At 51.5% G+C, this 26,959-nt stretch overlaps 2 protein-coding genes across 5 annotated transcripts; one reads left to right on the forward strand and one right to left on the reverse strand.

Annotated features, from left to right (window-relative positions):
• Positions 1 to 46: 46 nt before the first annotated feature.
• Positions 47 to 8,486, forward strand: VASH1 (vasohibin 1). Of its 2 annotated transcripts, XM_075849581.1 has the most exons (7): positions 49 to 1,503; positions 4,038 to 4,126; positions 5,079 to 5,135; positions 5,406 to 5,480; positions 6,146 to 6,527; positions 6,605 to 6,702; positions 8,286 to 8,486. In XM_075849581.1, exons 1-7 carry the CDS (start codon positions 1,333 to 1,335, stop codon positions 8,353 to 8,355), a joined length of 942 nt encoding a protein of 313 aa, XP_075705696.1. In that variant the 5' UTR covers positions 49 to 1,332; the 3' UTR covers positions 8,356 to 8,486. The 2 variants fall into 2 exon arrangements, with proteins under 2 accessions (XP_075705697.1, XP_075705696.1); XM_075849582.1 differs by lacking the exons at positions 5,079 to 5,135; positions 5,406 to 5,480 and having other exon boundaries at positions 47 to 1,503.
• A 424-nt stretch (positions 8,487 to 8,910) lies between these two features.
• Positions 8,911 to 15,923, reverse strand: ANGEL1 (angel homolog 1). Of its 3 annotated transcripts, none has more exons than XM_075849585.1 (9): positions 15,765 to 15,923; positions 11,900 to 12,110; positions 11,616 to 11,824; positions 11,188 to 11,257; positions 10,547 to 11,113; positions 10,090 to 10,200; positions 9,968 to 10,022; positions 9,191 to 9,360; positions 8,911 to 9,087 (listed from the first exon to the last, which is right to left on the reverse strand). In XM_075849585.1, the coding sequence occupies exons 2-9, from the start codon at positions 12,087 to 12,089 to the stop codon at positions 8,915 to 8,917; spliced, it is 1,545 nt and encodes a 514-aa protein (XP_075705700.1). In that variant the 5' UTR covers positions 12,090 to 12,110; positions 15,765 to 15,923; the 3' UTR covers positions 8,911 to 8,914. The 3 variants fall into 3 exon arrangements, with proteins under 3 accessions (XP_075705700.1, XP_075705698.1, XP_075705699.1); XM_075849583.1 differs by having other exon boundaries at positions 11,900 to 12,132; positions 15,765 to 15,922; XM_075849584.1 differs by lacking the exon at positions 15,765 to 15,923 and adding an exon at positions 15,597 to 15,684 and having other exon boundaries at positions 11,900 to 12,132.
• Positions 15,924 to 26,959: the final 11,036 nt, after the last annotated feature.

Genomic DNA, 26,959 nt, shown 5'->3' on the forward strand with positions numbered 1-26,959 from the left:
CTTTGTGTGCAGGAATAGCGGAGCTGCCGTGAGTGTCAGAGTCCCGGGATTAGGGGGGGCTGCTGTGTTAGGGTCCCGGGATTAGGGGGGGGGGTTGCAGTGTTAGGGTCCCGGGATTAGAGGGCTGCAGTGTTAGGGTCCCGGGATTAGAGGGCTGCAGTGTTAGGGTCCCGGAATTAGGGGGCTGCAGTATTAGGGTCCCAGGATTTAGGGGGCTGCTGTGTTAGGGTCCCGGGATTAGGGCGCTTCTGTGTTAGGATCCCGGGATTAGGGGGTTTCTGTGTTAGGGTCCCGGGATTAGGGGGCTTCTGTGTTAGGGTCCCAGGATTAGGGACTGCAGTGTTAGGGTCCCAGGATTATGGGGCTGCTGTGTTAGGGTCCCAGGATTAGGGGGCTGCTGTGTTAGGGTCCCAGGATTAGGGGACTGCAGTGTTAGGGTCCCAGGATTATGGGGCTGCTGTGTTAGGGTCCCAGGATTATGGGGCTGCTGTGTTAGGGTCCCAGGATTAGGGGGGTTGTTGTGTTAGGGTCCCAGGATTAGGGGACTGCTGTGTTAGGGTCCCAGGATTAGGGGACTGCTGTGTTAGGGTCCCAGGATTAGGGGACTGCTGTGTTAGGATCCCGGAATTAGGGGACTGCTGTGTTAGGGTCCCGGGATTAGGGGACTGCTGTGTTAGGGTCCCGGGATTAGGGGACTGCTGTGTTAGGGTCCCGGAATTAGGGGACTGCTGTGTTAGGGTCCCAGGATTAGGGGGCTGCAGTGTTAGGGTCCCAGGATTAGGGGGCTTCTGTGTTAGGATCCTGGGATTAGGGGGCTTCTGTGTTAGGATCCCGGGATTAGGGGCTTCTGTGTTAGGGCCCCGGGATTAGGGGGCTTCTGTGTTGGGGCGCTTCTGTGTTGGGGTCCCGGATTAGGGGGCTGCTGTGTTCGGAGGCTGCTGTGTTAGGGTCCTGGGATTAGGGGGCTGCTGTGTTAGGGTCCCGGGATTAGGGGGATTCTGTGTTAGGGTCCCGGGATTAGGGGGGTTGTTGTGTTAGGGTCCCAGGATTAGGAGGCTTCTGTGTTAGGGTCCCGGGATTAGGGGGCTTCTGTGTTAGGGTCCCGGGATTAGGGGGCTTCTGTGTTAGGGTCCCGGGATTAGGGGGCTTCTGTGTTAGGGTCCCAGGATTAGGGGGCTGCTATGTTAGGGTCCCAGGTATGAATGGCTGTGGAAACATCAGTTGATGGGCGTCTGCCGCGGGTTGTTTCGTGGTCCAGGACGGAGTGATGTGTGGGGGCCACGGTTCTGGCTTGGTTTGTGTAGCAGCTGGTGACCGGCGGGGGGATCAGGAATGTCTGAGGGTGCTGTTGACGAGGATGGAGGGGTCCCGTTTTATGTGAATAGAGGGGGACTCCCTATAGATGGGCCTACGTGGGAACGGATGTGGGGGTACATTGCACGGACTCATCCTGATGGCCAGAATCTTGTTAAGTCGATCCGAAACACTGTGGAGCTGCCCCGGGTAAGTGTCTGACTGGGGGAGGGGTGCAGGATCTGTGGTCTTAATGTTGGGGAGTAACCCGTTTTTTCAGAACATCGCCCCTATATACCCTTATATGACACCTCTATATTATAACTATATTTTATCCCCTATATATCTCTAAATGACACCTCTGTATTATATCCCTATATATCTAAATGACACCTATATTATACCCCTATATTATATCCCCTATATATCTATGACACCTCTATATTATACCCCTATATATCTAAATGACACCTGTTATACCCCTATATTATATCCCCTATATATCTCTATATTATACCCCTATATACCTCTGACACCTCTATATGACCCCTCTATATTATACCCCTATATGACACCTCTATATTATACCCCTATATGACACCTCTATATTATACCCCTATATATCTAAATGACACCTCTATATTATACCCCTATATATCTCTATATTATACCCCTATATGATCACCTCTATATTATACCTATATTTTATCCCCTATATATCTGTATATGACACCTCTATATTATACCCCTATATGACACCTCTATATTATACCCCTATATATCTAAATGACACCTCTATATTATACCTCTATATATCTCTATGACACATCTATATTATACCTATATTTTATCCCCTATATATCTGTATATGACACCTCTATTATACCCCTATATGACACCTCTATATTATACCCCTATGACACCTCTATATTATACCTATATTTTATACCCTATATATCTGTATGACACCTATTATACCCCTATATGATCACCTCTATATTATACCTATATTTTATCCCCGATATATATCTATATTATGCCCCTATATTATATCCTCTATATATCTATATGACACCTCTATATTATACCCCTATATGACCCCTCTATATACCTGTATGATACCTCTATATTATACCCCTATATATCTCTAATGACACCTCTATATTATACCCCTATATTATATCCCTATATACCTCTATATGGCACCTCTATGATGCCTCTATATGATCCCCCTATATACCTGAATGACACCTCTATATTATACCCTATATTCTATCCCCTATATATCTCCAAATGACACCTCTATATTATACCCCTATATATCTCTATAGGACACCTCTATATTATATCTCTAAATGACACCTCTATATTATACCCCTATATTATATCTCTATATGGCACCTCTATGATGCCTCTATATGATCCCCTATATACCTGTATACCTCTATATTATACCCCTATATTTTATCCCCTATATAGCTCTAAATGACACCTCTATATTATACCCCTATATTCTATCCCCTATAGATCTCCAAATGACACCTCTATATTATACCCCTATATATCTCTATAGGACACCTCTATATTATATCCCTATATGACACCTCTATATAGCTCTAAATTACACCTTTATATTATACCCCTATATATCTCTATATGACCCCTCTATATTATACCCCTATATGATACTCCTATATGACACCTCTATATTATACCCCTATATATCTCTAAATGACACCTCTATATTATACCCCTATATTATATCCCTATATACCTCTATATGATACATCTATAGTATGCCCCTATATTTTATCCCCTATATATCTCTGACACCTCTATAATATACCCCTATACATCTCTAAATGACACCTATATTATGCTTCTATATGACCCCTCTATATATATCTGTATGACACCTCCTATATTATACCCCTATATGACACCTCTATTATATATCTCTATATGACACCTCTATATTATACCCCCTATATATCACCTCTATATTATACCCCTATATATCTAAATGACACCTCTATATTATACCCCTATATTATATCCCCTATATATCTCTATATTATACCTCTATATTATACCCCTATATGACACCTCTATATTATACCCCTATATGACACCTCTTAATGACACCTCTATATTATAGCCCTACATTAGATCCATATATACCTCTATGACACCTGTATATGATACCTCTATATTATATCCCTATATATCTCTAAATGACACCTCTATATTCTATCCCCTATATATCTCTATTGACACCTCTATATTATACCCCTATATTATATCCCCCATATGAGCCCTCTATATTATACCCCTATATGACCCCTCTAGATTATACCCCTATATGACACCTCTATATATCTCTAAATGACACCTCTATATTATACTTCTATATGACACCTCTATATGATACCTCTCTATGATACCCCTATATAATATCTCTAGGATACCTCTACATTATACGTGTAGCACCACGAGCGTCCTGACATGTTTCACCGCTGATAGTGATGTCATCAGGGGACAAAGCGAAGATTAATGGTCTCTACAGGTGTGCTCCAACCACTGCCGGAGCCCCCAGTACAGACCTCTCCTGACCCCCACCTGATATTTATAGCACTGCTGTTATTAGTCTCTGCACCCCTAAAGTTCCCCTGACACGTCCAGAAGCAGCATTTATGAGCGGGTCAGAGTCTCTGGACCTTATTCTTCTTTCCATTCATCCACAGGTGCCGATTCCGCCAGTGCCAGCGGTGACGTCAGGAGTCTCCGTGGTGGAGCGCGTGGAGGGCATCCAGAGGTACATTCGAGAGCTGCAGTATCCTTCTCACTGCTCCCTGCAGTCTCCTCTATAGGCCCTGTTCACATGACGTCTAGCGAGGAGGCCAGGAAAGCTCCAACGTGCACACAACGTGGCCAAAAGAAGGCCCATTAGCCCACGTCGGGCTGGTATACGCCGGTGTTCCCTTTTTAAATCACATCGTTCCAGAAAACGGACCCTTATTCATTCAGATCTGCGCTAAAGTTCAGTTCCGGGAGCTTCCTGTCAGAATGGAGCCCTGACCGCCACAAATGGAAACCATAGGTGATGATTTCAATGGTGGCGGATCCGGTGCCAATGGTTTCCGTTCGTCTCCGTTGTGCGAGGGTTTTGACGGGATGAATACTGTGGTCGACTGCGCTATTGATTCTCTCAAAAAGACGGAAACCATTGGCACCGGATCCATCACCATTGAAATCATCACCTATGGTTTCCGTTTGTGTAGGTCAGGGCTCCGTGCCGGCGGGAAGTTCTGATGGAACGGAGTCCTAGCGCAAATGTGAGAGAAAAATGACATGGGGGATTATGGGTGACACGTAAACAGCGGGAGCTTTTCATGACGTTACAGATACCAGAATATGAAATGGGGGGTGACCGTGCGGCCTCCGTCACCTTCATCAAAGATAGGCCAGAGAATGTGACGTGAATGAGGCCTTAGTTGTGGAATCCTCCGGTCTCCATGATTAAAGGGATTTTCCGGGATTGGGGGGACGACGACGCATTCACGGTTCGAGCCATTGGACGATGCAGTCATGTGACCCGTGGACGTGACGTTGCCCCAGGACTATGAAGCCTTGATGAGCGGATCCCCCATAACGCTGCACAACCTCCAGAAAACGTCCGGCACCCGCTCCACTGGCAGAGAACCTCCCGGGGACCACCTTGTCTCCTGTGGTGGGGGAGGGGGTGTCATCTATTCGTCACTGCTCAGCCTTAACTCACCGCTCAGATACAATCACACCGGGACTCAGTTCTATGAGATCAAGAAGACGCGGCCGCTCACAGGGTAAGTGTCACAGCGGGCGGAGGGGGGGGTAAGTGACACAGCGGGCGGAGGGTGTAAGTGTCACAGTCACAGAGGGGGGAGGAGGGGGGTGTATAAGCTATGCCCAGTGTAGAGTTCTGGACTGGGGACACTGGGGGTCAGTAGATGATCGGGTACACGGGACACCTCCCTAGATGATCGTGCGCGGGGGGCACTTCCCTGGGGGTCAGTAGATGATCGGGTACGCGGGGCACATGATGGTCACAGAATTTCTCTTCTCTCTTCTTGTAGATTGATGGACCTGGCCAAAGAAATGACCAAGGAAGCTCTGCCCATCAAGTGTCTGGAGGCCGTCATCCTCGGCATGTATCCCCCCAGAACCATACATATGTCTTATACTCCAGTCACACCCAAGTCTGCAGTTACATCAGGTCTTATACTCCAGTCACACCCAGAGCTGAACCCACAAGTCTGCAGTTACATCAGGTCTTATACTCCAGTCACACCCAAGTCTGCAGTTACATCAGGTCTTATACTCCAGTCACACCCAGAGCTGAACCCACAAGTCTGCAGTTACATCATGTCTTATACTCCAGTCACACCCAGAGCTGAACCCACAAGCCTGCAGTTACATCATGTCTTATAATCGCATTTCGTGTATTTTGGGAGCTCAGAGACAGAGCAGAGTCAGTAAATCAGACACTCTCCAATAGTGACTGCAGCTCTGGCTATGACTGGAGTATATGACATGATGTAACTCCGGATCCGCATTGTCCCTGGATATCTTATTGCGGTTGAGCGAGCGTTGATTGACGGCACAGCACGTGGATCGGCGCTGCGATGGTCGGACGGGACGGGCTCATACATTTGCAGCGGGTACACGTGGCTTTGACCATCTTTCGGGTGACGGAGGGGATGGGCTGATGACCCAGCGTTTGCATGTTGCCCGTGTAGAAGGGTCTTTGGTGGTGTACTGTGTACTCCGGGGGTCCAGTATTGCGTCCATTGTTTTCCTGAGCCTTCCTCTCCAGATATCTGACGAACAACATCTCCGGCCTGGAGCGCTTCCCCATCAGCTTCAAGACTGAGTTTTCGGGCGGCTGCTTCCGGCACATCGTGCTGGGCCTGCACTGCGGCGGACACTTTGGAGCTATTGGAATCAGCCGCCGGGAAGATCTGATGTACAAGCCGCTTCAGCAGAAGAGTCTGAGTGACCTGATGGCGGACTACCAGGAGGCCTACGCTCGCTGCTGGCACACACTACGAAAAATAAAGATTGGCCCCTACGTGTCACATGACCCGCACAGCGTAGAGCAGATAGACTGGAAACAGTCAGTACTGGATGTGCAGGACCTGGGTGCCGAGGGGCTGCGCCGGGAGCTGGAGCGACACAGCAGAGACATGAGACTCAGGGTAAAGATGGCGGCCAGGCGCAGAGATCCGAGGGGAGGGGCCCCACTGTCCTATCAATAACGCCTCTTTCTTTGTAGATAATCAAGGGACCCCCGTCACCTCCTAAGGAGCGAAGGAGAGAAGTCACCCCATCCCCTCAGAGAGGACAGGCCAGCCCACAGCGCAGGGAGAGACGGTAACGTATATAAACGGCTGCTCCAAAGTGGGCGTCACACTGATCCCGATGCGTTATAATGAGGCCACGCCTACTACGCTGTCAAAATCCGGTGGTATACGCAAATTATCCACATAAAAAAACTACAGCAAGCTCTGAATGATGTATATCGCGCCGAGTCCCGGCACGGACGTATACATGGCGCCGAGTCCCGGCACGGACGTATACATGGCGCCGAGTCCCGGCACGGACTTATACATGGCGCCGAGTCCCGGCACGGACTTATACATGGCGCCGAGTCCCGGCACGGACTTATACATGGCGCCGAGTCCCGGCACGGATGTATACATGGCGCCGAGTCCCGGCACGGACGTATACATGGCGCCGAGTCCCGGCACGGACGTATACATGGCGCCGAGTCCCGGCACGGACGTATACATGGCGCCGAGTCCTGACATAGAGCCGCTGATTACAGCGGAAACAGAACCGGCCCACAATGCATGTGTAAAAGAGCCCCAGCGCAGAGGGATGAGACAGGAGGTGGACTACCCAGACTACAAGACCCCATGTCACTAAGCTGGAGTCACAGATCATAGATGTGACCTAATGGAGCACAGCTGCAATGTAAAGCATGGGGAAGAGAGCAGCAGGCAGAGCCTTATGATGAGATAGGAGGCGGGTTTTAGACTGCAGCAAACAATGTAGGAAAGCAAGACTCACTGCCTAGAGCAGTGCCCTAATGGGTTGCAGCTGCAGTATAAAGCATGAGGGAAGAAAAGAGCAGCAAAATGAGCCTCAGGCTGATGAAAGTGGCATCAATGGAGCACAGCCGACAGTGGACCTAAAATGTGTGGGCACAGGGACCAGAAACTTCTCTAATGCCACCAATCACAGGAATGGATTAGGAGACCCCTGAGCGAGCTCATATCATCCTGTGGAGGGGCTCTTGTATGGAGCACTCTCGCTCCTGACTGGTGGGGGAGGGGTTATGTAGCACTCGCTCCACCTCTCGCTCATTGGTGGCCATGCTGGATTGACGTGTCTCAGCTGGGGAGAGCGCTGGGGTGAACATTGGGGAGAGCCCTGGGGTGAACATTGGGGAGAGCCCGGGGGTGAACATTGGGGAGAGCCCGGGGGTGAACATTGGGGAGAGCCCGGGGGTGAACATTGGGGAGAGCGCGGGGGTGAACATTGGGGAGAGCGCGGGGGTGAACATTGGGGAGAGCGCTGGGGTGAACATTGGGGAGAGCGCTGGGGTGAACATTGGGGAGAGCGCTGAGCCGCTTAGTTTCTGATCGTCATTTCTCGGAGAGCCAAGTTAACGGTGTACGGACTGAATAGAAAGTCTCTGAGGCCGCACTCCGATACATCGGCTTCCCGAAAAAAGCCGATCACAAGCCAAGCGGCTGAGCGCTCACACGAGACCTTCTGTTGGTTTGTTTTAGCGATCGGTGGGGGTCTCAGCGCTCGGACCCCCACCAATCAAACTTTCTGACATGTCACTATGAAATATCAGCATTTTTCTGACAGTTTAGTTGCCCTTTAATTGTTCTTGGGTGGACGAGGAATTGTCTGACATGCGGCTTCTATTCTGTGTTTTCCAGGCCGTCGGGGGATAAACCTGCGGACCCCAAGTCTTTACCGGACCTCGGCAGCTACCAAATCCGGGTCTAAAGGGAGTCACCCCTCCTTCTCTCCTCCCACAGCGACAGAAAGGCCCCTACCCCATGAATTCGGAGGACACATGGAGCCCCCCGGGTCTGACACACTTCATGTGTATTTGGGGATGGGGTCATCAGTAACCACTACTGACTACTGGGGTAGGGGCTATAGTTCAGTATTTACCCTTTGCAGATTGCCTTATCACACAGCCACATGTGCCAGCCTATCAGGAAGCAGGACTCGCTCTCACTTCCGCCATCTGGTGGCCGAGCCCTTCATTTTCCACCATATTTATCCCAGCACTTTATCTCCCCTAATAAAGACGTCCGCTCGGCCCGGCCTCGTCCTGCTCCGGTTTATGGGGGGCTCAGTCCTTTCTCTTATGTGTTTATTGAAATGTCAGATTTAAAATGGCTTCTTATATACACTTTATACATGCGGTCCCCCCTCCCCCACCCCTGAGAAGGTGTTACTGTATAAAAGGAGTCCGGCAGGATAGCAGCAAATCCTAACACCAACAGAAAAGCCATACAACACCAGTGTCCTGAGGACGGAGCTCCAGCCCAGGACTCTACTTCTTCTCCGTCCCTGCTGACAGATCCAGGCTGAACCGGGCCAAAAGACACAGGTGGTCAGAGCAGCAGAAGGGGTTTGGGAGACCCTGCGCCGCCCACAGATCCTCCTCAGACAGAAGACTTAGGCGCCCCAGAAGCTTCAGCTGAGCGTCCTGATAGAATCGCAGACCTGGAAGACACAAGGACACGTGTAAGGCCGGCGATGGCGGCGCACGGCGAGCATGGAGGCGCACAGCGAGCCTGGCAGCCTACGTGCAGATCCCAGCACTCACCGTGCTTCATGCCACGCACAGGAATGGGTTCTGCGGAATAGAAGATGTAATCCACGGTACTGCCTGTGCCCAGCGGCATTGTGGTAACTTCAGAGCGACCCTGAGCTGGCAGAAAGTGGGTGTACACGGAGGTCAGGTCCAGGTTGTGCTGCAGTAAAAGGGGCTGCGACCTGCAGAATGAGACAAGACACCCCGTTATGGGTCCGGCCTCCCACTCCATGATAGTCGCAACTAATTCTGCTCCACCTGCTCACATTATACATCTCCATGTGACGCTGAGTAACATCCCAGTTTATACTCTTGTCACATCTAAAGCTGCAGTCACCGTTCTGTTAGAGGCCCCGGGAGACAGACGGCAGTTTCTCTTTATGAACATGAATTTTACATCACAGCGCAGTTCTGTCTCACACCAATCTGATTCCCACAATGCACTGCTCTCTGATAGCAGCCAGCAGAATTGTGAATGCAGCTCTAGAGGAGATTGGAGTCTAAAGTCCAGCGATCAGCTGACGAGCGAGTAATCGCTTCTTCATCGTCTGATCGAATCCTTTAAAAGGCCAGACACATGGTGGTCAGTCCGCAGCACATCTCCCAGTGTAAACTACGACCTGCAGCCGACAAGACGCATATGTATGAGGACGAGCGGTCGCATCACCGGTCTCCACATTCCAGCCGTATCAATGGAGCTGAACGAGCGACAGTCGACATGCGGTATTGTCAAACGGAGCGGATTACCGGCCAGAAAACCTGCTGGAGGGAAAGGTCGCCACTCAATACCTGAATGATGGCGCTCCAGCGTCCGGGCGGTCGTGTGCCGGCTCCCTGTGTGGATCTGTGAGAGACAGACAGAATGAGAACCGCGCACGAGCGACACCTCACCTGCCCCCTCAGCCACCTACCCGGCTGCTTGTCAGTCACACCCGTCATCATCACCAGGTGCTCGGGTCTCTGGAGGGCGCAGTCACAGTAACGGAGCTGCAGGAGGCGCTGGCGAGCGTATGTCAGTCTGTCTGAAACATGAGAAGACAAAGAGACCCTCAGACGGGTCAGTGATGAAGAGGCTGGCAGGGAAGAGGTTAAAGGACAGCTCCGTCTCACAGATCAGCAGCTGCTGCCATATGAAGTGTATAAGTGTCTATAGCCCCCAGAACCCGGGTCTGCCCCATAGAGGAGATCGTCCGCAGGTCTACACCCCAAACATTGGAAGAGAGGCAGCGGCCCGGATTCCAGATCTCCGGGACCCCCTTTCTTGTTGGGCCTAGAAAACATTGCGTAGTTCCGGCCGCTGCCTCATTTCTCCAGCGTCTAGTGAGCCCCCCAGTTATAATTGGAGGCGCGCTGTTGTGGGCTCCTTACCCTTGGCCTGGGCAGCCTGATGGGTCACATACTGGCAGCGACCACTGATGCCCAGGAAGTCCGGCAACAACGGGGAGGACAGGATCCTTGGATTGGGGGTGGTGCAGTAACGCTCCTGCCCTGACATCTTCCAGGCCGGCAGACCACTGTAGTTCAGGACCCCATTATACAGCAGCTGGTAGACGGGAGAGTCTGGGGTTGCGTTCAGATCTCCACACAGTATAATAGGGCAGTGAGAGCCATTAGGATCCCGCGATAACGTCTCCACCTCCGCCAGGAGGAACGCCAGCTGTGCCAGTTTAATGTCCCCCCTCCGAGGGTTGTAGAGCAGGTGAGTGTTCGCCACACACAGCGGGGGAGGAGCGGCTGAGCCGTCTTGTGTCCCCTCGGGGAGCCGCGGCTGCAGCAGTAACGCCAGGCCTACATTGTCGCGGTTTAAGACGTCAACTGCAGGACGGAAAAACTCGACCTGCCTCTCAGCGAGCAGCGCGAAGCTTTGAGCCTTGAAGCAGGTGCAGCAGCCGTCACTCTTCCTGCCTGTCCGCCGCTTGTAGTGACAGCTGTACCCTGCGGGGAGACAGAGCGGCGTCACCTTCACACACGACCTGAGCGCCACTAACACCACAGGGGAGTCACCTTACCCAATGCGCTGAGGCGCGGCTGCACCTGCTCCCGATAATGGTCGTCTTGTACCTCCTGAAGACAAAGGATCTGAGGAAGAGAAGACCCATCAGAAAACGCCTGAACCCCAACACCGACCCCCAGAAAACTACCGCCTGACACCGAGGAGTCCTCCAGGGGGCAGTATAGAAAGGGGGATGGGAGGACAATAAAGATAAATCCTGACCTAGCTGGGGGGGGGGCAGAAGAAACCAGACCCCCCCCCCTGTTCTATCTGAGCTCATCATGGTGGAGGGTCACGTGTTGTACATGGTCCATCCCAGCGTGTTACTGGTGACTGATATTTTGGGGTTCCTGACTTGATTGTGTGTGTAAGGTTTATGGGGGTGCAGTAAATGGAAGAAGCCAGCCAGAGCGTCCGCCCCCTGGTGCAGGTACTACTACTCACATCCGCCTCCCAGTGCTGCAGCTCCTGGAGGATGTTGGGCCAGCGGTAGTCCCAGCGCAGGATCTCGGGGGCGCAGTGCTGGTAGAGCTGTGGGTTCTGATCCACCAGGTCTTGGGAGAGGATGTTGTAAGACAGGACTGCAAAGTCAAACTGCTGGTGACCAGTGCGGGGGGAGTCGTACAAGTCCTGCCAGTCCCTCCACAGGAGCTCTGACCACACAAGAGAAGACAGGATGAGCCACACAAGTTACCACCAATGTCTGACCTCCCGTGGCCTTCACTGACCGTGGTACATGACTGGCTGTGGTTGCTCCTGCTCTCCCGTGCCGCACAGCCTATACCCCAGCACCGCAGAGTCCTCCTGCCACGTGCTGCCCTCTCTAGGTTCGGAGTGTGACCGCAGCTCTTTCGGGGTCTTGTCCACTGCAGTTGACCCCAAGACCTCTGTGCTGGTTTGGCTCTCTACATCGTCCATGCTGCTGGTGTCCGTCCTGTCCTGCCAGGCCAAAGAGCAAAACCTGAGACAGAGAAACGAAACAAGGAGTGAGAGCAGCGAGAAGGAGGACACAGGCGGAGCAAGTCCCCGAGAGAAGGTGAGAGCAGCGAGAAGGAGGACACAGGCGGAGCAAGTCCCCGAGAGAGGGTGAGAGCAGCGAGAAGGAGGACACAGGAGGAGAAAGTCCCCGAGGGAGGGGGAGAGCAGCGAGAAGGAGGACACAGGCGGAGCAAGTCCCCGAGAGAGGGTGAGAGCAGCGAGAAGGAGGACACAGGCGGAGCAAGTCCCCGAGGGAGGGAGAGAGCAGCGAGAAGGAGGACACAGGCGGAGCAAGTCCCCGAGGGAGGGAGAGAGCAGCGAGAAGGAGGACACAGGCGGAGCAAGTCCCCGAGGGAGGGAGAGAGCAGCGAGAAGGAGGACACAGGCGGAGCAAGTCCCCGAGGGAGGGAGAGAGCAGCGAGAAGGAGGACACAGGAGGAGCAAGTCCCCGAGAGAAGGTGAGAGCAGCGAGAAGGAGGACACAGGAGGAGCAAGTCCCCGAGGGAGGGTGAGAGCAGCAAGAAGGTGGACACAGGAGGAGCAAGTCCCCGAGAGAGGGTGAGAGCAGCGAGAAGGAGGACACAGGCGGAGCAAGTCCCCGAGAGAGGGTGAGAGCAGCGAGAAGGAGGACACAGGCGGAGCAAGTCCCCGAGAGAAGGTGAGAGCAGCGAGAAGGAGGACACAGGCGGAGCAAGTCCCCGAGAGAAGGTGAGAGCAGCGAGGAGGACACAGGAGGAGCAAGTCCCCGAGAGAGGGTGAGAGCAGCGAGAAGAAGGACACAGGAGGAGCAAGTCCCCGAGAGAGGGTGAGAGCAGCGAGGAGGACACAGGAGGAGCAAGTCCCCGAGGGAGGGTGAGAGCAGCGAGAAGGAGGACACAGGAGGAGCAAGTCCCCGAGAGAGGGTGAGAGCAGCGAGAAGGAGGACACAGGGGGAGCAAGTCCCCGAGAGAGGGTGAGAGCAGCGAGAAGGAGGACACAGGGGGAGCAAGTCCCCGAGAGAGGGTGAGAGCAGCGAGAAGGAGGACACAGGGGGAGCAAGTCCCCGAGAGAGGGTGAGAGCAGCGAGAAGAAGGACACAGGAGGAGCAAGTCCCCGAGAGAGGGTGAGAGCAGCGAGGAGGACACAGGAGGAGAAAGTCCCCGAGGGAGGGTGAGAGCAGCGAGAAGGAGGACACAGGCGGAGCAAGTCCCCGAGAGAAGGTGAGAGCAGCGAGAAGGAGGACACAGGAGGAGAAAGTCCCCGAGGGAGGGTGAGAGCAGCGAGGAGGACACAGGAGGAGCAAGTCCCCGAGGGAGGGTGAGAGCAGCGAGAAGGAGGACACAGGAGGAGCAAGTCCCCGAGGGAGGGTGAGAGCAGCGAGAAGGAGGACACAGGCGGAGCAAGTCCCCGAGGGAGGGAGAGAGCAGCGAGAAGGAGGACACAGGCGGAGCAAGTCCCCGAGGGAGGGAGAGAGCAGCGAGAAGGAGGACACAGGCGGAGCAAGTCCCCGAGGGAGGGAGAGAGCAGCGAGAAGGAGGACACAGGCGGAGCAAGTCCTCGAGGGAGGGAGAGAGCAGCGAGAAGGAGGACACAGGAGGAGCAAGTCCCCGAGAGAAGGTGAGAGCAGCGAGAAGGAGGACACAGGAGGAGCAAGTCCCCAAGGGAGGGTGAGAGCAGCGAGAAGGTGGACACAGGCGGAGCAAGTCCCCGAGAGAGGGTGAGAGCAGCGAGAAGGAGGACACAGGCGGAGCAAGTCCCCGAGAGAAGGTGAGAGCAGCGAGAAGGAGGACACAGGCGGAGCAAGTCCCCGAGAGAAGGTGAGAGCAGCGAGAAGGAGGACACAGGCGGAGCAAGTCCCCGAGAGAGGGTGAGAGCAGCGAGAAGAAGGACACAGGAGGAGCAAGTCCCCGAGGGAGGGAGAGAGCAGCGAGGAGGACACAGGAGGAGCAAGTCCCCGAGGGAGGGTGAGAGCAGCGAGAAGGAGGACACAGGAGGAGCAAGTCCCCGAGGGAGGGTGAGAGCAGCGAGAAGGAGGACACAGGCGGAGCAAGTCCCCGAGGGAGGGAGAGAGCAGCGAGAAGGAGGACACAGGCGGAGCAAGTCCCCGAGGGAGGGAGAGAGCAGCGAGAAGGAGGACACAGGAGGAGCAAGTCCCCGAGAGAAGGTGAGAGCAGCGAGAAGGAGGACACAGGAGGAGCAAGTCCCCGAGGGAGGGTGAGAGCAGCAAGAAGGTGGACACAGGAGGAGCAAGTCCCCGAGAGAGGGTGAGAGCAGCGAGAAGGAGGACACAGGCGGAGCAAGTCCCCGAGAGAGGGTGAGAGCAGCGAGAAGGAGGACACAGGCGGAGCAAGTCCCCGAGAGAAGGTGAGAGCAGCGAGAAGGAGGACACAGGCGGAGCAAGTCCCCGAGAGAATGTGAGAGCAGCGAGGAGGACACAGGAGGAGCAAGTCCCCGAGAGAGGGTGAGAGCAGCGAGAAGAAGGACACAGGAGGAGCAAGTCCCCGAGAGAGGGTGAGAGCAGCGAGGAGGACACAGGAGGAGCAAGTCCCCGAGGGAGGGTGAGAGCAGCGAGAAGAAGGACACAGGAGGAGCAAGTCCCCGAGGGAGGGTGAGAGCAGCGAGAAGGAGGACACAGGAGGAGCAAGTCCCCGAGGGAGGGTGAGAGCAGCAAGAAGGTGGACACAGGAGGAGCAAGTCCCCGAGAGAGGGTGAGAGCAGCAAGAAGGTGGACACAGGAGGAGCAAGTCCCCGAGAGAGGGTGAGAGCAGCGAGAAGGAGGACACAGGCGGAGCAAGTCCCCGAGGGAGGGTGAGAGCAGCGAGAAGGAGGACACAGGCGGAGCAAGTCCCCGAGGGAGGGTGAGAGCAGCGAGAAGGAGGACACAGGCGGAGCAAGTCCCCGAGGGAGGGAGAGAGCAGCGAGAAGGAGGACACAGGCGGAGCAAGTCCCCGAGGGAGGGAGAGAGCAGCGAGAAGGAGGACACAGGCGGAGCAAGTCCCCGAGGGAGGGAGAGAGCAGCGAGAAGGAGGACACAGGCGGAGCAAGTCCCCGAGAGAGGGTGAGAGCAGCGAGGAGGACACAGGTGGAGCAAGTCCCCGAGAGAGGGTGAGAGCAGCGAGGAGGACACAGGTGGAGCAAGTCCCCGAGAGAGGGTGAGAGCAGCGAGGAGGACACAGGTGGAGCAAGTCCCCGAGAGAGGGTGAGAGCAGCGAGGAGGAGGACACAGGCGGAGCAAGTCCCCGAGGGAGGGTGAGAGCAGCGAGGAGGACACAGGAGGAGCAAGTCCCCGAGGGAGGGTGAGAGCAGCGAGAAGGAGGACACAGGCGGAGCAAGTCCCCGAGAGAGGGTGAGAGCAGCGAGGAGGACACAGGTGGAGCAAGTCCCCGAGAGAGGGTGAGAGCAGCGAGAAGGAGGACACAGGAGGAGCAAGTCCCCGAGAGAGGGTGAGAGCAGAAATGATCTTGACACCTGCGCTGCTTTATATACAGGACGCTCGTTCTGCCCAATAACAGTGACCACAAAAAACTATGTCCGGGGGTCAAAGGTCTTCAGCCCGAAACATCTCCACGTGACATATACATCATCACATGACACATACACGACCACATGACACATACACCGCCACATGACACATACCTCATCACACAGCTCCTCTCCCAGGCCTTACAATCCCGGATAAATCGCCGCCTCGAGCCGAGCACCGGTGACTTCTGACTCCTTCTGACGTATCAGCACGTGCTTCCGGTCAAAACAATAATACTGTCCATCGACTTCCGGGTGTAACCGGAGTACTTCCGGGTCAGATTTCTGAATAGGGGACGAAGCCCCCACCCCAGTGTTACACACATATCGTAACTGAAAATTATCACCCCAATATCCAGACACCAGTGACCCCCAGTTATATACAGTCACCCCAATATCCAGTGACCCCCGTTATATACAGTCACCCCAATATCCAGACACCAGTGACCCCAGTTATATACAGTCACCCCAATATCCAGACACCAGTGACCCCCAGTTATATACAGTCACCCCAATATCCAGACACCAGTGACCCCCCGTTATATACAGTCACCCCAATATCCAGACACCAGTGACCCCCCGTTATATACAGTCACCCCAATATCCAGACACCAGTGACCCCGTTATATACAGTCACCCCAATATCCAGACACCAATGACCCTCAGTTATATACAGTCACCCCAATATCCAGACACCAGTGACCCCCAGTTATATAGTCACCCCAATATCCAGACACCAGTGACCCTCAGTTATATACAGTCACCCCAATATCCAGACACCAGTGACCCCAGTTATATACAGTCACCCCAATATCCAGACACCAGTGACCCCCAGTTATATACAGTCACCCCAATATCCAGACACCAATGACCCCCAGTTATATACAGTCACCCCAATATCCAGACACCAGTGACCCTCAGTTATATACAGTCACCCCAATATCCAGACACCAGTGACCCCCAGTTATATACAGTCACCCCAATATCCAGACACCAGTGACCCCCCGTTATATACAGCCACCCCAATATCCAGACACCAGTGACCCCCAGTTATATACAGTCACTCCAATATCCAGACACCAGTGACCCCCCGTTATATACAGTCACCCCAATATCCAGACACCAGTGACCCCCAGTTATATAGTCACCCCAATATCCAGATACCAGTGACCCAGTTATATACAGTTACCCCAATATCCAGACACCAGTGACCCCCAGTTATATATAGTCACCCCAATATCCAGACACCAGTGACCCCCAGTTATATAGTCACCCCAATATCCAGACACCAGTGACCCCCCATTATATACAGTCACCCCAATATCCAGACACCAGTGACCCCCCATTATATACAGTCACCCCAATACCCAGACACCAATGACCCCCATTTATATACAGTCACCCCAATATCCAGACACCAGTGACCCCCCCGTTATATACAGTAACCCCAATATCCAGACACCAGTGACCCCCCGTTATATACAGTCACCCCAATATCCAGACACCAGTGACCCCCCGTTATATACAGTCACCCCAATATCAAAACACCAATGACCCCAAGTTATACACAGTCACCCCAATATCCAGACACCAGTGACCCTCAGTTATATACAGTCACCCCAATATGCAGACACCAGTGACCCTCAGTTATATACAGTCACCCCAATATCCAGACACCAGTGACCCCCCGTTATATACAGTCACCCCAATATCCAGACACCAGTGACCCCCATTTATATAGTCACCCCAATATCCAGATACCAGTGACCCAGTTATATACAGTCACCCCAATATCCAGACACCAGTGACCCCCAGTTATATACAGTCACCCCAATATCCAGACACCAGTGACCCCAGTTATATACAGTCACCCCAATATCCAGACACCAGTGACCCCAGTTATATACAGTCACCCCAATATCCAGACACCAGTGACCCCAGTTATATACAGTCACCCCAATATCCAGACACCAGTGACCCCCAGTTATATACAGTCACCCCAATATCCAGACACCAGTGACCCCCCGTTATATACAGTCACCCCAATATCCAGACACCAGTGACCCCAGTTATATACAGTCACCCCAATATCCAGACACCAAAGACCCCCAGTTATATACAGTCACCCCAATATCCAGACACCAGTGACCCCCAGTTATATAGTCACCCCAATATCCAGACACCAGTGACCCTCAGTTATATACAGTCACCCCAATATCCAGACACCAGTGACCCCAGTTATATACAGTCACCCCAATATCCAGACACCAGTGACCCCCAGTTATATACAGTCACCCCAATATCCAGACACCAATGACCCCGTTATATACAGTCACCCCAATATCCAGACACCAGTTACCCTCAGTTATATACAGTCACCCCAATATCCAGAACCCAGTGACCCTCAGTTATATACAGTCACCCCAATATCCAGACACCAATGACCCTCAGTTATATACAGTCACCCCAATATCCAGACACCAGTGACCCCAGTTATATACAGTCACCCCAATATCCAGACACCAGTGACCCTCAGTTATATACAGTCACCCCAATATCCAGACACCAGTGACCCCAGTTATATACAGTCACCCCAATATCCAGAACCCAGTGACCCTCAGTTATATACAGTCACCCCAATATCCAGACACCAGTGACCCTCAGTTATATACAGTCACCCCAATATCCAGACACCAGTGACCCGTTATATACAGTCACCCCTATCTCCAGATACCAGTGACCCCCAGTTATAGTCACCCCAATATCCAGACACCAGTGACCCCCCCGTTATATACAGTCACTCCAATATCCAGACACCAGTGACCCCCTGTTATATACAGTCACCCCAATATCCAGACACCAGTGACCCCCTGTTATATACAGTCACCCCTATCTCCAGATACCAGTGACCCCCAGTTATAGTCACCCCAATATCCAGACACCAGTGACCCCAGTTATATACAGTCACCCCAATATCCAGACACCAGTGACCCTCAGTTATATACAGTCACCCCAATATCCAGACACCAGTGACCCCCCGTTATATACAGTCACCCCAATATACAGACACCAGTGACCCCCAGTTATATACAGTCACCCCAATATCCAGACACCAGTGACCCTCAGTTATATACAGTCACTCCAATATCCAGACACCAGTGACCCCCCGTTATATACAGTCACCCCAATATCCAGACACCAGTGACCCTCAGTTATATACAGTCACCCCAATATCCAGACACCAGTGACCCCCAGTTATATACAGTCACCCCAATATCCAGACACCAGTGACCCCCGTTATATACAGTCACCCCAATATCCAGACACCAGTGACCCCCAGTTATATACAGTCACCCCAATATCCAGACACCAGTGACCCCCGTTATATACAGTCACTCCAATATCCAGACACCAGTGACCCCCCGTTATATACAGTCACCCTAATATCCAGACACCAGTGACCCTCAGTTATATACAGTCACCCCAATATGCAGACACCAGTGACCCCCAGTTATATACAGTCACCCCAATATGCAGACACCAGTGACCCCCCGTTATATACAGTCACCCCAATATCCAGACACCAGTGACCCTCAGTTATATACAGTCACCCCAATATGCAGACACCAGTGACCCCCAGTTATATACAGTCACCCCAATATGCAGACACCAGTGACCCTCAGTTATATACAGTCACCCCAATATCCAGACACCAATGACCCCCAGTTATATACAGTCACCCCAATATGCAGACACCAGTGACCCTCAGTTATATACAGTCACCCCAATATCCAGACACCAGTGACCCCCCGTTATATACAGCCACCCCAATATCCAGACACCAGTGACCCTCAGTTATATACAGTCACCCCAATATGCAGACAACAGTGACCCTCAGTTATATACAGTCACCCCAATATCCAGACACCAGTGACCCCCCGTTATATACAGTCACCCCAATATCCAGACACCAGTGACCCCCATTTATATAGTCACCCCAATATCCAGATACCAGTGACCCAGTTATATACAGTCACCCCAATATCCAGACACCAGTGACCCCCAGTTATATACAGTCACCCCAATATCCAGACACCAGTGACCCCAGTTATATACAGTCACCCCAATATCCAGACACCAGTGACCCCAGTTATATACAGTCACCCCAATATCCAGACACCAGTGACCCCCAGTTATATACAGTCACCCCAATATCCAGACAACAGTGACCCCCCGTTATATACAGTCACCCCAATATCCAGACACCAGTGACCCCAGTTATATACAGTCACCCCAATATCCAGACACCAAAGACCCCCAGTTATATACAGTCACCCCAATATCCAGACACCAGTGACCCCCAGTTATATAGTCACCCCAATATCCAGACACCAGTGACCCCAGTTATATACAGTCACCCCAATATCCAGACACCAATGACCCCCAGTTATATACAGTCACCCCAATATCCAGACACCAGTGACCCTCAGTTATATACAGTCACCCCAATATCCAGACACCAGTGACCCCCCGTTATATACAGCCACCCCAATATCCAGACACCAGTGACCCCCAGTTATATACAGTCACCCCAATATCCAGACACCAGTGACCCCCCGTTATATACAGCCACCCCAATATCCAGACACCAGTGACCCCGTTATATACAGTCATTCCAATATCCAGACACCAGTGACCCCCCGTTATATACAGTCACCCCAATATCCAGACACCAGTGACCCCCAGTTATATAGTCACCCCAATATCCAGATACCAGTGACCCAGTTATATACAGTTACCCCAATATCCAGACACCAGTGACCCCCAGTTATATACAGTCACCCCAATATCCAGACACCAGTGACCCCCAGTTATATAGTCACCCCAATATCCAGACACCAGTGACCCCCCATTATATACAGTCACCCCAATATCCAGACACCAGTGACCCCCCATTATATACAGTCACCCCAATACCCAGACACCAATGACCCCCATTTATATACAGTCACCCCAATATCCAGACACCAGTGACCCCCCCCCGTTATATACAGTAACCCCAATATCCAGACACCAGTGACCCCCCGTTATATACAGTCACCCCAATATCCAGACACCAGTGACCCCCCGTTATATACAGTCACCCCAATATCCAGACACCAGTGACCTCCATTTATATAGTCACCCCAATATCCAGATACCAGTGACCCAGTTATATACAGTCACCCCAATATCCAGACACCAGTGACCCCCAGTTATATACAGTCACCCCAATATCCAGACACCAGTGACCCCAGTTAAATACAGTCACCCCAATATCCAGACACCAGTGACCCCAGTTATATACAGTCACCCCAATATCCAGACACCAGTGACCCCAGTTATATACAGTCACCCCAATATCCAGACACCAGTGACCCCCAGTTATATACAGTCACCCCAATATCCAGACACCAGTGACCCCCCGTTATATACAGTCACCCCAATATCCAGACACCAGTGACCCCAGTTATATACAGTCACCCCAATATCCAGACACCAAAGACCCCCAGTTATATACAGTCACCCCAATATCCAGACACCAGTGACCCCAGTTATATAGTCACCCCAATATCCAGACACCAGTGACCCTCAGTTATATACAGTCACCCCAATATCCAGACACCAGTGACCCCAGTTATATACAGTCACCCCAATATCCAGACACCAGTGACCCCGTTATATACAGTCACCCTAATATCCAGACACCAATGACCCCCAGTTATATACAGTCACCCCAATATCCAGACACCAGTGACCCTCAGTTATATACAGTCACCCCAATATCCAGAACCCAGTGACCCTCAGTTATATACAGTCACCCCAATATCCAGACACCAATGACCCTCAGTTATATACAGTCACCCCAATATCCAGACACCAGTGACCCCAGTTATATACAGTCACCCCAATATCCAGACACCAGTGACCCTCAGTTATATACAGTCACCCCAATATCCAGACACCAGTGACCCCAGTTATATACAGTCACCCCAATATCCAGAACCCAGTGACCCTCAGTTATATACAGTCACCCCAATATCCAGACACCAGTGACCCTCAGTTATATACAGTCACCCCAATATCCAGACACCAGTGACCCGTTATATACAGTCACCCCTATCTCCAGATACCAGTGACCCCCAGTTATAGTCACCCCAATATCCAGACACCAGTGACCCCCCCGTTATATACAGTCACCCCAATATCCAGACACCAGTGACCCCCCCGTTATATACAGTCACCCCAATATCCAGACACCAGTGACCCCCTGTTATATACAGTCACCCCAATATCCAGACACCAGTGACCCCCTGTTATATACAGTCACTCCTATCTCCAGATACCAGTGACCCCCAGTTATAGTCACCCCAATATCCAGACACCAGTGACCCCAGTTATATACAGTCACCCCAATATCCAGACACCAGTGACCCTCAGTTATATACAGTCACCCCAATATCCAGACACCAGTGACCCCCCGTTATATACAGTCACCCCAATATACAGACACCAGTGACCCCCAGTTATATACAGTCACCCCAATATCCAGACAACAGTGACCCTCAGTTATATACAGTCACTCCAATATCCAGACACCAGTGACCCCCCGTTATATACAGTCACCCCAATATCCAGACACCAGTGACCCTCAGTTATATACAGTCACCCCAATATGCAGACACCAGTGACCCCCAGTTATATACAGTCACCCCAATATGCAGACACCAGTGACCCCCCGTTATATACAGTCACCCCAATATCCAGACACCAGTGACCCTCAGTTATATACAGTCACCCCAATATGCAGACACCAGTGACCCCCAGTTATATACAGTCACCCCAATATGCAGACACCAGTGACCCTCAGTTATATACAGTCACCCCAATATCCAGACACCAATGACCCCCAGTTATATACAGTCACCCCAATATGCAGACACCAGTGACCCTCAGTTATATACAGTCACCCCAATATCCAGACACCAGTGACCCCCCGTTATATACAGCCACCCCAATATCCAGACACCAGTGACCCCCAGTTATATACAGTCACTCCAATATCCAGACACCAGTGACCCAGTTATATACAGTCACCCCAATATCCAGACACCAGTCACCCCCAGTTATATACAGTCACCCCAATATCCAGACACCAGTGACCCCAGTTATATACAGTCACCCCAATATCCAGACACCAGTGACCCCAGTTATATACAGTCACCCAAATATCCAGACACCAGTGACCCCCAGTTATATACAGTCACCCCAATATCCAGACACCAGTGACCCCCCGTTATATACAGTCACCCCAATATCCAGACACCAGTGACCCCAGTTATATACAGTCACCCCAATATCCAGACACCAAAGACCCCCAGTTATATACAGTCACCCCAATATCCAGACACCAGTGACCCCCAGTTATATAGTCACCCCAATATCCAGACACCAGTGACCCTCAGTTATATACAGTCACCCCAATATCCAGACACCAGTGACCCCAGTTATATACAGTCACCCCATTATCCAGACACCAGTGACCCCCAGTTATATACAGTCACCCCAATATCCAGACACCAATGACCCCCAGTTATATACAGTCACCCCAATATCCAGACACCAGTGACCCTCAGTTATATACAGTCACCCCAATATCCAGAACCCAGTGACCCTCAGTTATATACAGTCACCCCAATATCCAGACACCAATGACCCCCCGTTATATACAGTCACCCTAATATCCAGACACCAGTGACCCTCAGTTATATACAGTCACCCCAATATCCAGACACCAGTGACCCCCCGTTATATACAGTCACCCCAATATCCAGACACCAATGACCCTCAGTTATATACAGTCACCCCAATATCCAGACACCAGTGACCCCAGTTATATACAGTCACCCCAATATCCAGACACCAGTGACCCCAGTTATATACAGTCACCCCAATATCCAGAACCCAGTGACCCTCAGTTATATACAGTCACCCCAATATCCAGACACCAATGACCCCCAGTTATATATAGTCACCCCAATATCCAGACACCAGTGACCCTCAGTTATATACAGTCACCCCAATATCCAGAACCCAGTGACCCTCAGTTATATACAGTCACCCCAATATCCAGACACCAATGACCCCCCGTTATATACAGTCACCCCAATATCCAGACACCAGTGACCCCCCGTTATATACAGTCACCCCAATATCTAGACACCAGTGACCCCCATTTATATAGTCACCCCAATATCCAGATACCAGTGACCCAGTTATATACAGTCACCCCAATATCCAGACACCAGTGACCCCCAGTTATATACAGTCACCCCAATATCCAGACACCAGTGACCCCAGTTATATACAGTCACCCCAATATCCAGACACCAGTGACCCCAGTTATATACAGTCACCCCAATATCCAGACACCAGTGACCCCCAGTTATATACAGTCACCCCAATATCCAGACACCAGTGACCCCCCGTTATATACAGTCACCCCAATATCCAGACACCAGTGACCCCAGTTATATACAGTCACCCCAATATCCAGACACCAAAGACCCCCAGTTATATACAGTCACCCCAATATGCAGACACCAGTGACCCCCCGTTATATACAGTCACCCCAATATCCAGACACCAGTGACCCTCAGTTATATACAGTCACCCCAATATGCAGACACCAGTGACCCCCAGTTATATACAGTCACCCCAATATGCAGACACCAGTGACCCTCAGTTATATACAGTCACCCCAATATCCAGACACCAATGACCCCCAGTTATATAGTCACCCCAATATGCAGACACCAGTGACCCTCAGTTATATACAGTCACCCCAATATCCAGACACCAGTGACCCCCCGTTATATACAGCCACCCCAATATCCAGACACCAGTGACCCTCAGTTATATACAGTCACCCCAATATGCAGACAACAGTGACCCTCAGTTATATACAGTCACCCCAATATCCAGACACCAGTGACCCCCCGTTATATACAGTCACCCCAATATCCAGACACCAGTGACCCCCATTTATATAGTCACCCCAATATCCAGATACCAGTGACCCAGTTATATACAGTCACCCCAATATCCAGACACCAGTGACCCCCAGTTATATACAGTCACCCCAATATCCAGACACCAGTGACCCCAGTTATATACAGTCACCCCAATATCCAGACACCAGTGACCCCAGTTATATACAGTCACCCCAATATCCAGACACCAGTGACCCCCAGTTATATACAGTCACCCCAATATCCAGACACCAGTGACCCCCCGTTATATACAGTCACCCCAATATCCAGACACCAGTGACCCCAGTTATATACAGTCACCCCAATATCCAGACACCAAAGACCCCCAGTTATATACAGTCACCCCAATATCCAGACACCAGTGACCCCCAGTTATATAGTCACCCCAATATCCAGACACCAGTGACCCTCAGTTATATACAGTCACCCCAATATCCAGACACCAGTGACCCCAGTTATATACAGTCACCCCAATATCCAGACACCAATGACCCCCAGTTATATACAGTCACCCCAATATCCAGACACCAGTGACCCTCAGTTATATACAGTCACCCCAATATCCAGACACCAGTGACCCCCCGTTATATACAGCCACCCCAATATCCAGACACCAGTGACCCCCAGTTATATACAGTCACCCCAATATCCAGACACCAGTGACCCCCCGTTATATACAGCCACCCCAATATCCAGACACCAGTGACCCCCAGTTATATACAGTCACTCCAATATCCAGACACCAGTGACCCCCCGTTATATACAGTCACCCCAATATCCAGACACCAGTGACCCCCAGTTATATAGTCACCCCAATATCCAGATACCAGTGACCCAGTTATATACAGTTACCCCAATATCCAGACACCAGTGACCCCCAGTTATATACAGTCACCCCAATATCCAGACACCAGTGACCCCCAGTTATATAGTCACCCCAATATCCAGACACCAGTGACCCCCCATTATATACAGTCACCCCAATATCCAGACACCAGTGACCCCCCATTATATACAGTCACCCCAATACCCAGACACCAATGACCCCCATTTATATACAGTCACCCCAATATCCAGACACCAGTGACCCCCCCGTTATATACAGTAACCCCAATATCCAGACACCAGTGACCCCCCGTTATATACAGTCACCCCAATATCCAGACACCAGTGACCCCCCCGTTATACACAGTCACCCCAATATCAAAACACCAATGACCCCAAGTTATACACAGTCACCCCAATATCCAGACACCAGTGACCCTCAGTTATATACAGTCACCCCAATATGCAGACACCAGTGACCCTCAGTTATATACAGTCACCCCAATATCCAGACACCAGTGACCCCCCGTTATATACAGTCACCCCAATATCCAGACACCAGTGACCCCCATTTATATAGTCACCCCAATATCCAGATACCAGTGACCCAGTTATATACAGTCACCCCAATATCCAGACACCAGTGACCCCCAGTTATATACAGTCACCCCAATATCCAGACACCAGTGACCCCAGTTATATACAGTCACCCCAATATCCAGACACCAGTGACCCCAGTTATATACAGTCACCCCAATATCCAGACACCAGTGACCCCAGTTATATACAGTCACCCCAATATCCAGACACCAGTGACCCCCAGTTATATACAGTCACCCCAATATCCAGACACCAGTGACCCCCCGTTATATACAGTCACCCCAATATCCAGACACCAGTGACCCCAGTTATATACAGTCACCCCAATATCCAGACACCAAAGACCCCCAGTTATATACAGTCACCCCAATATCCAGACACCAGTGACCCCCAGTTATATAGTCACCCCAATATCCAGACACCAGTGACCCTCAGTTATATACAGTCACCCCAATATCCAGACACCAGTGACCCCAGTTATATACAGTCACCCCAATATCCAGACACCAGTGACCCCCAGTTATATACAGTCACCCCAATATCCAGACACCAATGACCCCCAGTTATATACAGTCACCCCAATATCCAGACACCAGTTACCCTCAGTTATATACAGTCACCCCAATATCCAGAACCCAGTGACCCTCAGTTATATACAGTCACCCCAATATCCAGACACCAATGACCCTCAGTTATATACAGTCACCCCAATATCCAGACACCAGTGACCCCAGTTATATACAGTCACCCCAATATCCAGACACCAGTGACCCTCAGTTATATACAGTCACC

This window comes from Rhinoderma darwinii, unplaced genomic scaffold, assembly GCF_050947455.1.
Source record: "Rhinoderma darwinii isolate aRhiDar2 unplaced genomic scaffold, aRhiDar2.hap1 Scaffold_985, whole genome shotgun sequence".
Classification (NCBI taxonomy): Eukaryota; Metazoa; Chordata; class Amphibia; order Anura; family Rhinodermatidae; genus Rhinoderma; species Rhinoderma darwinii.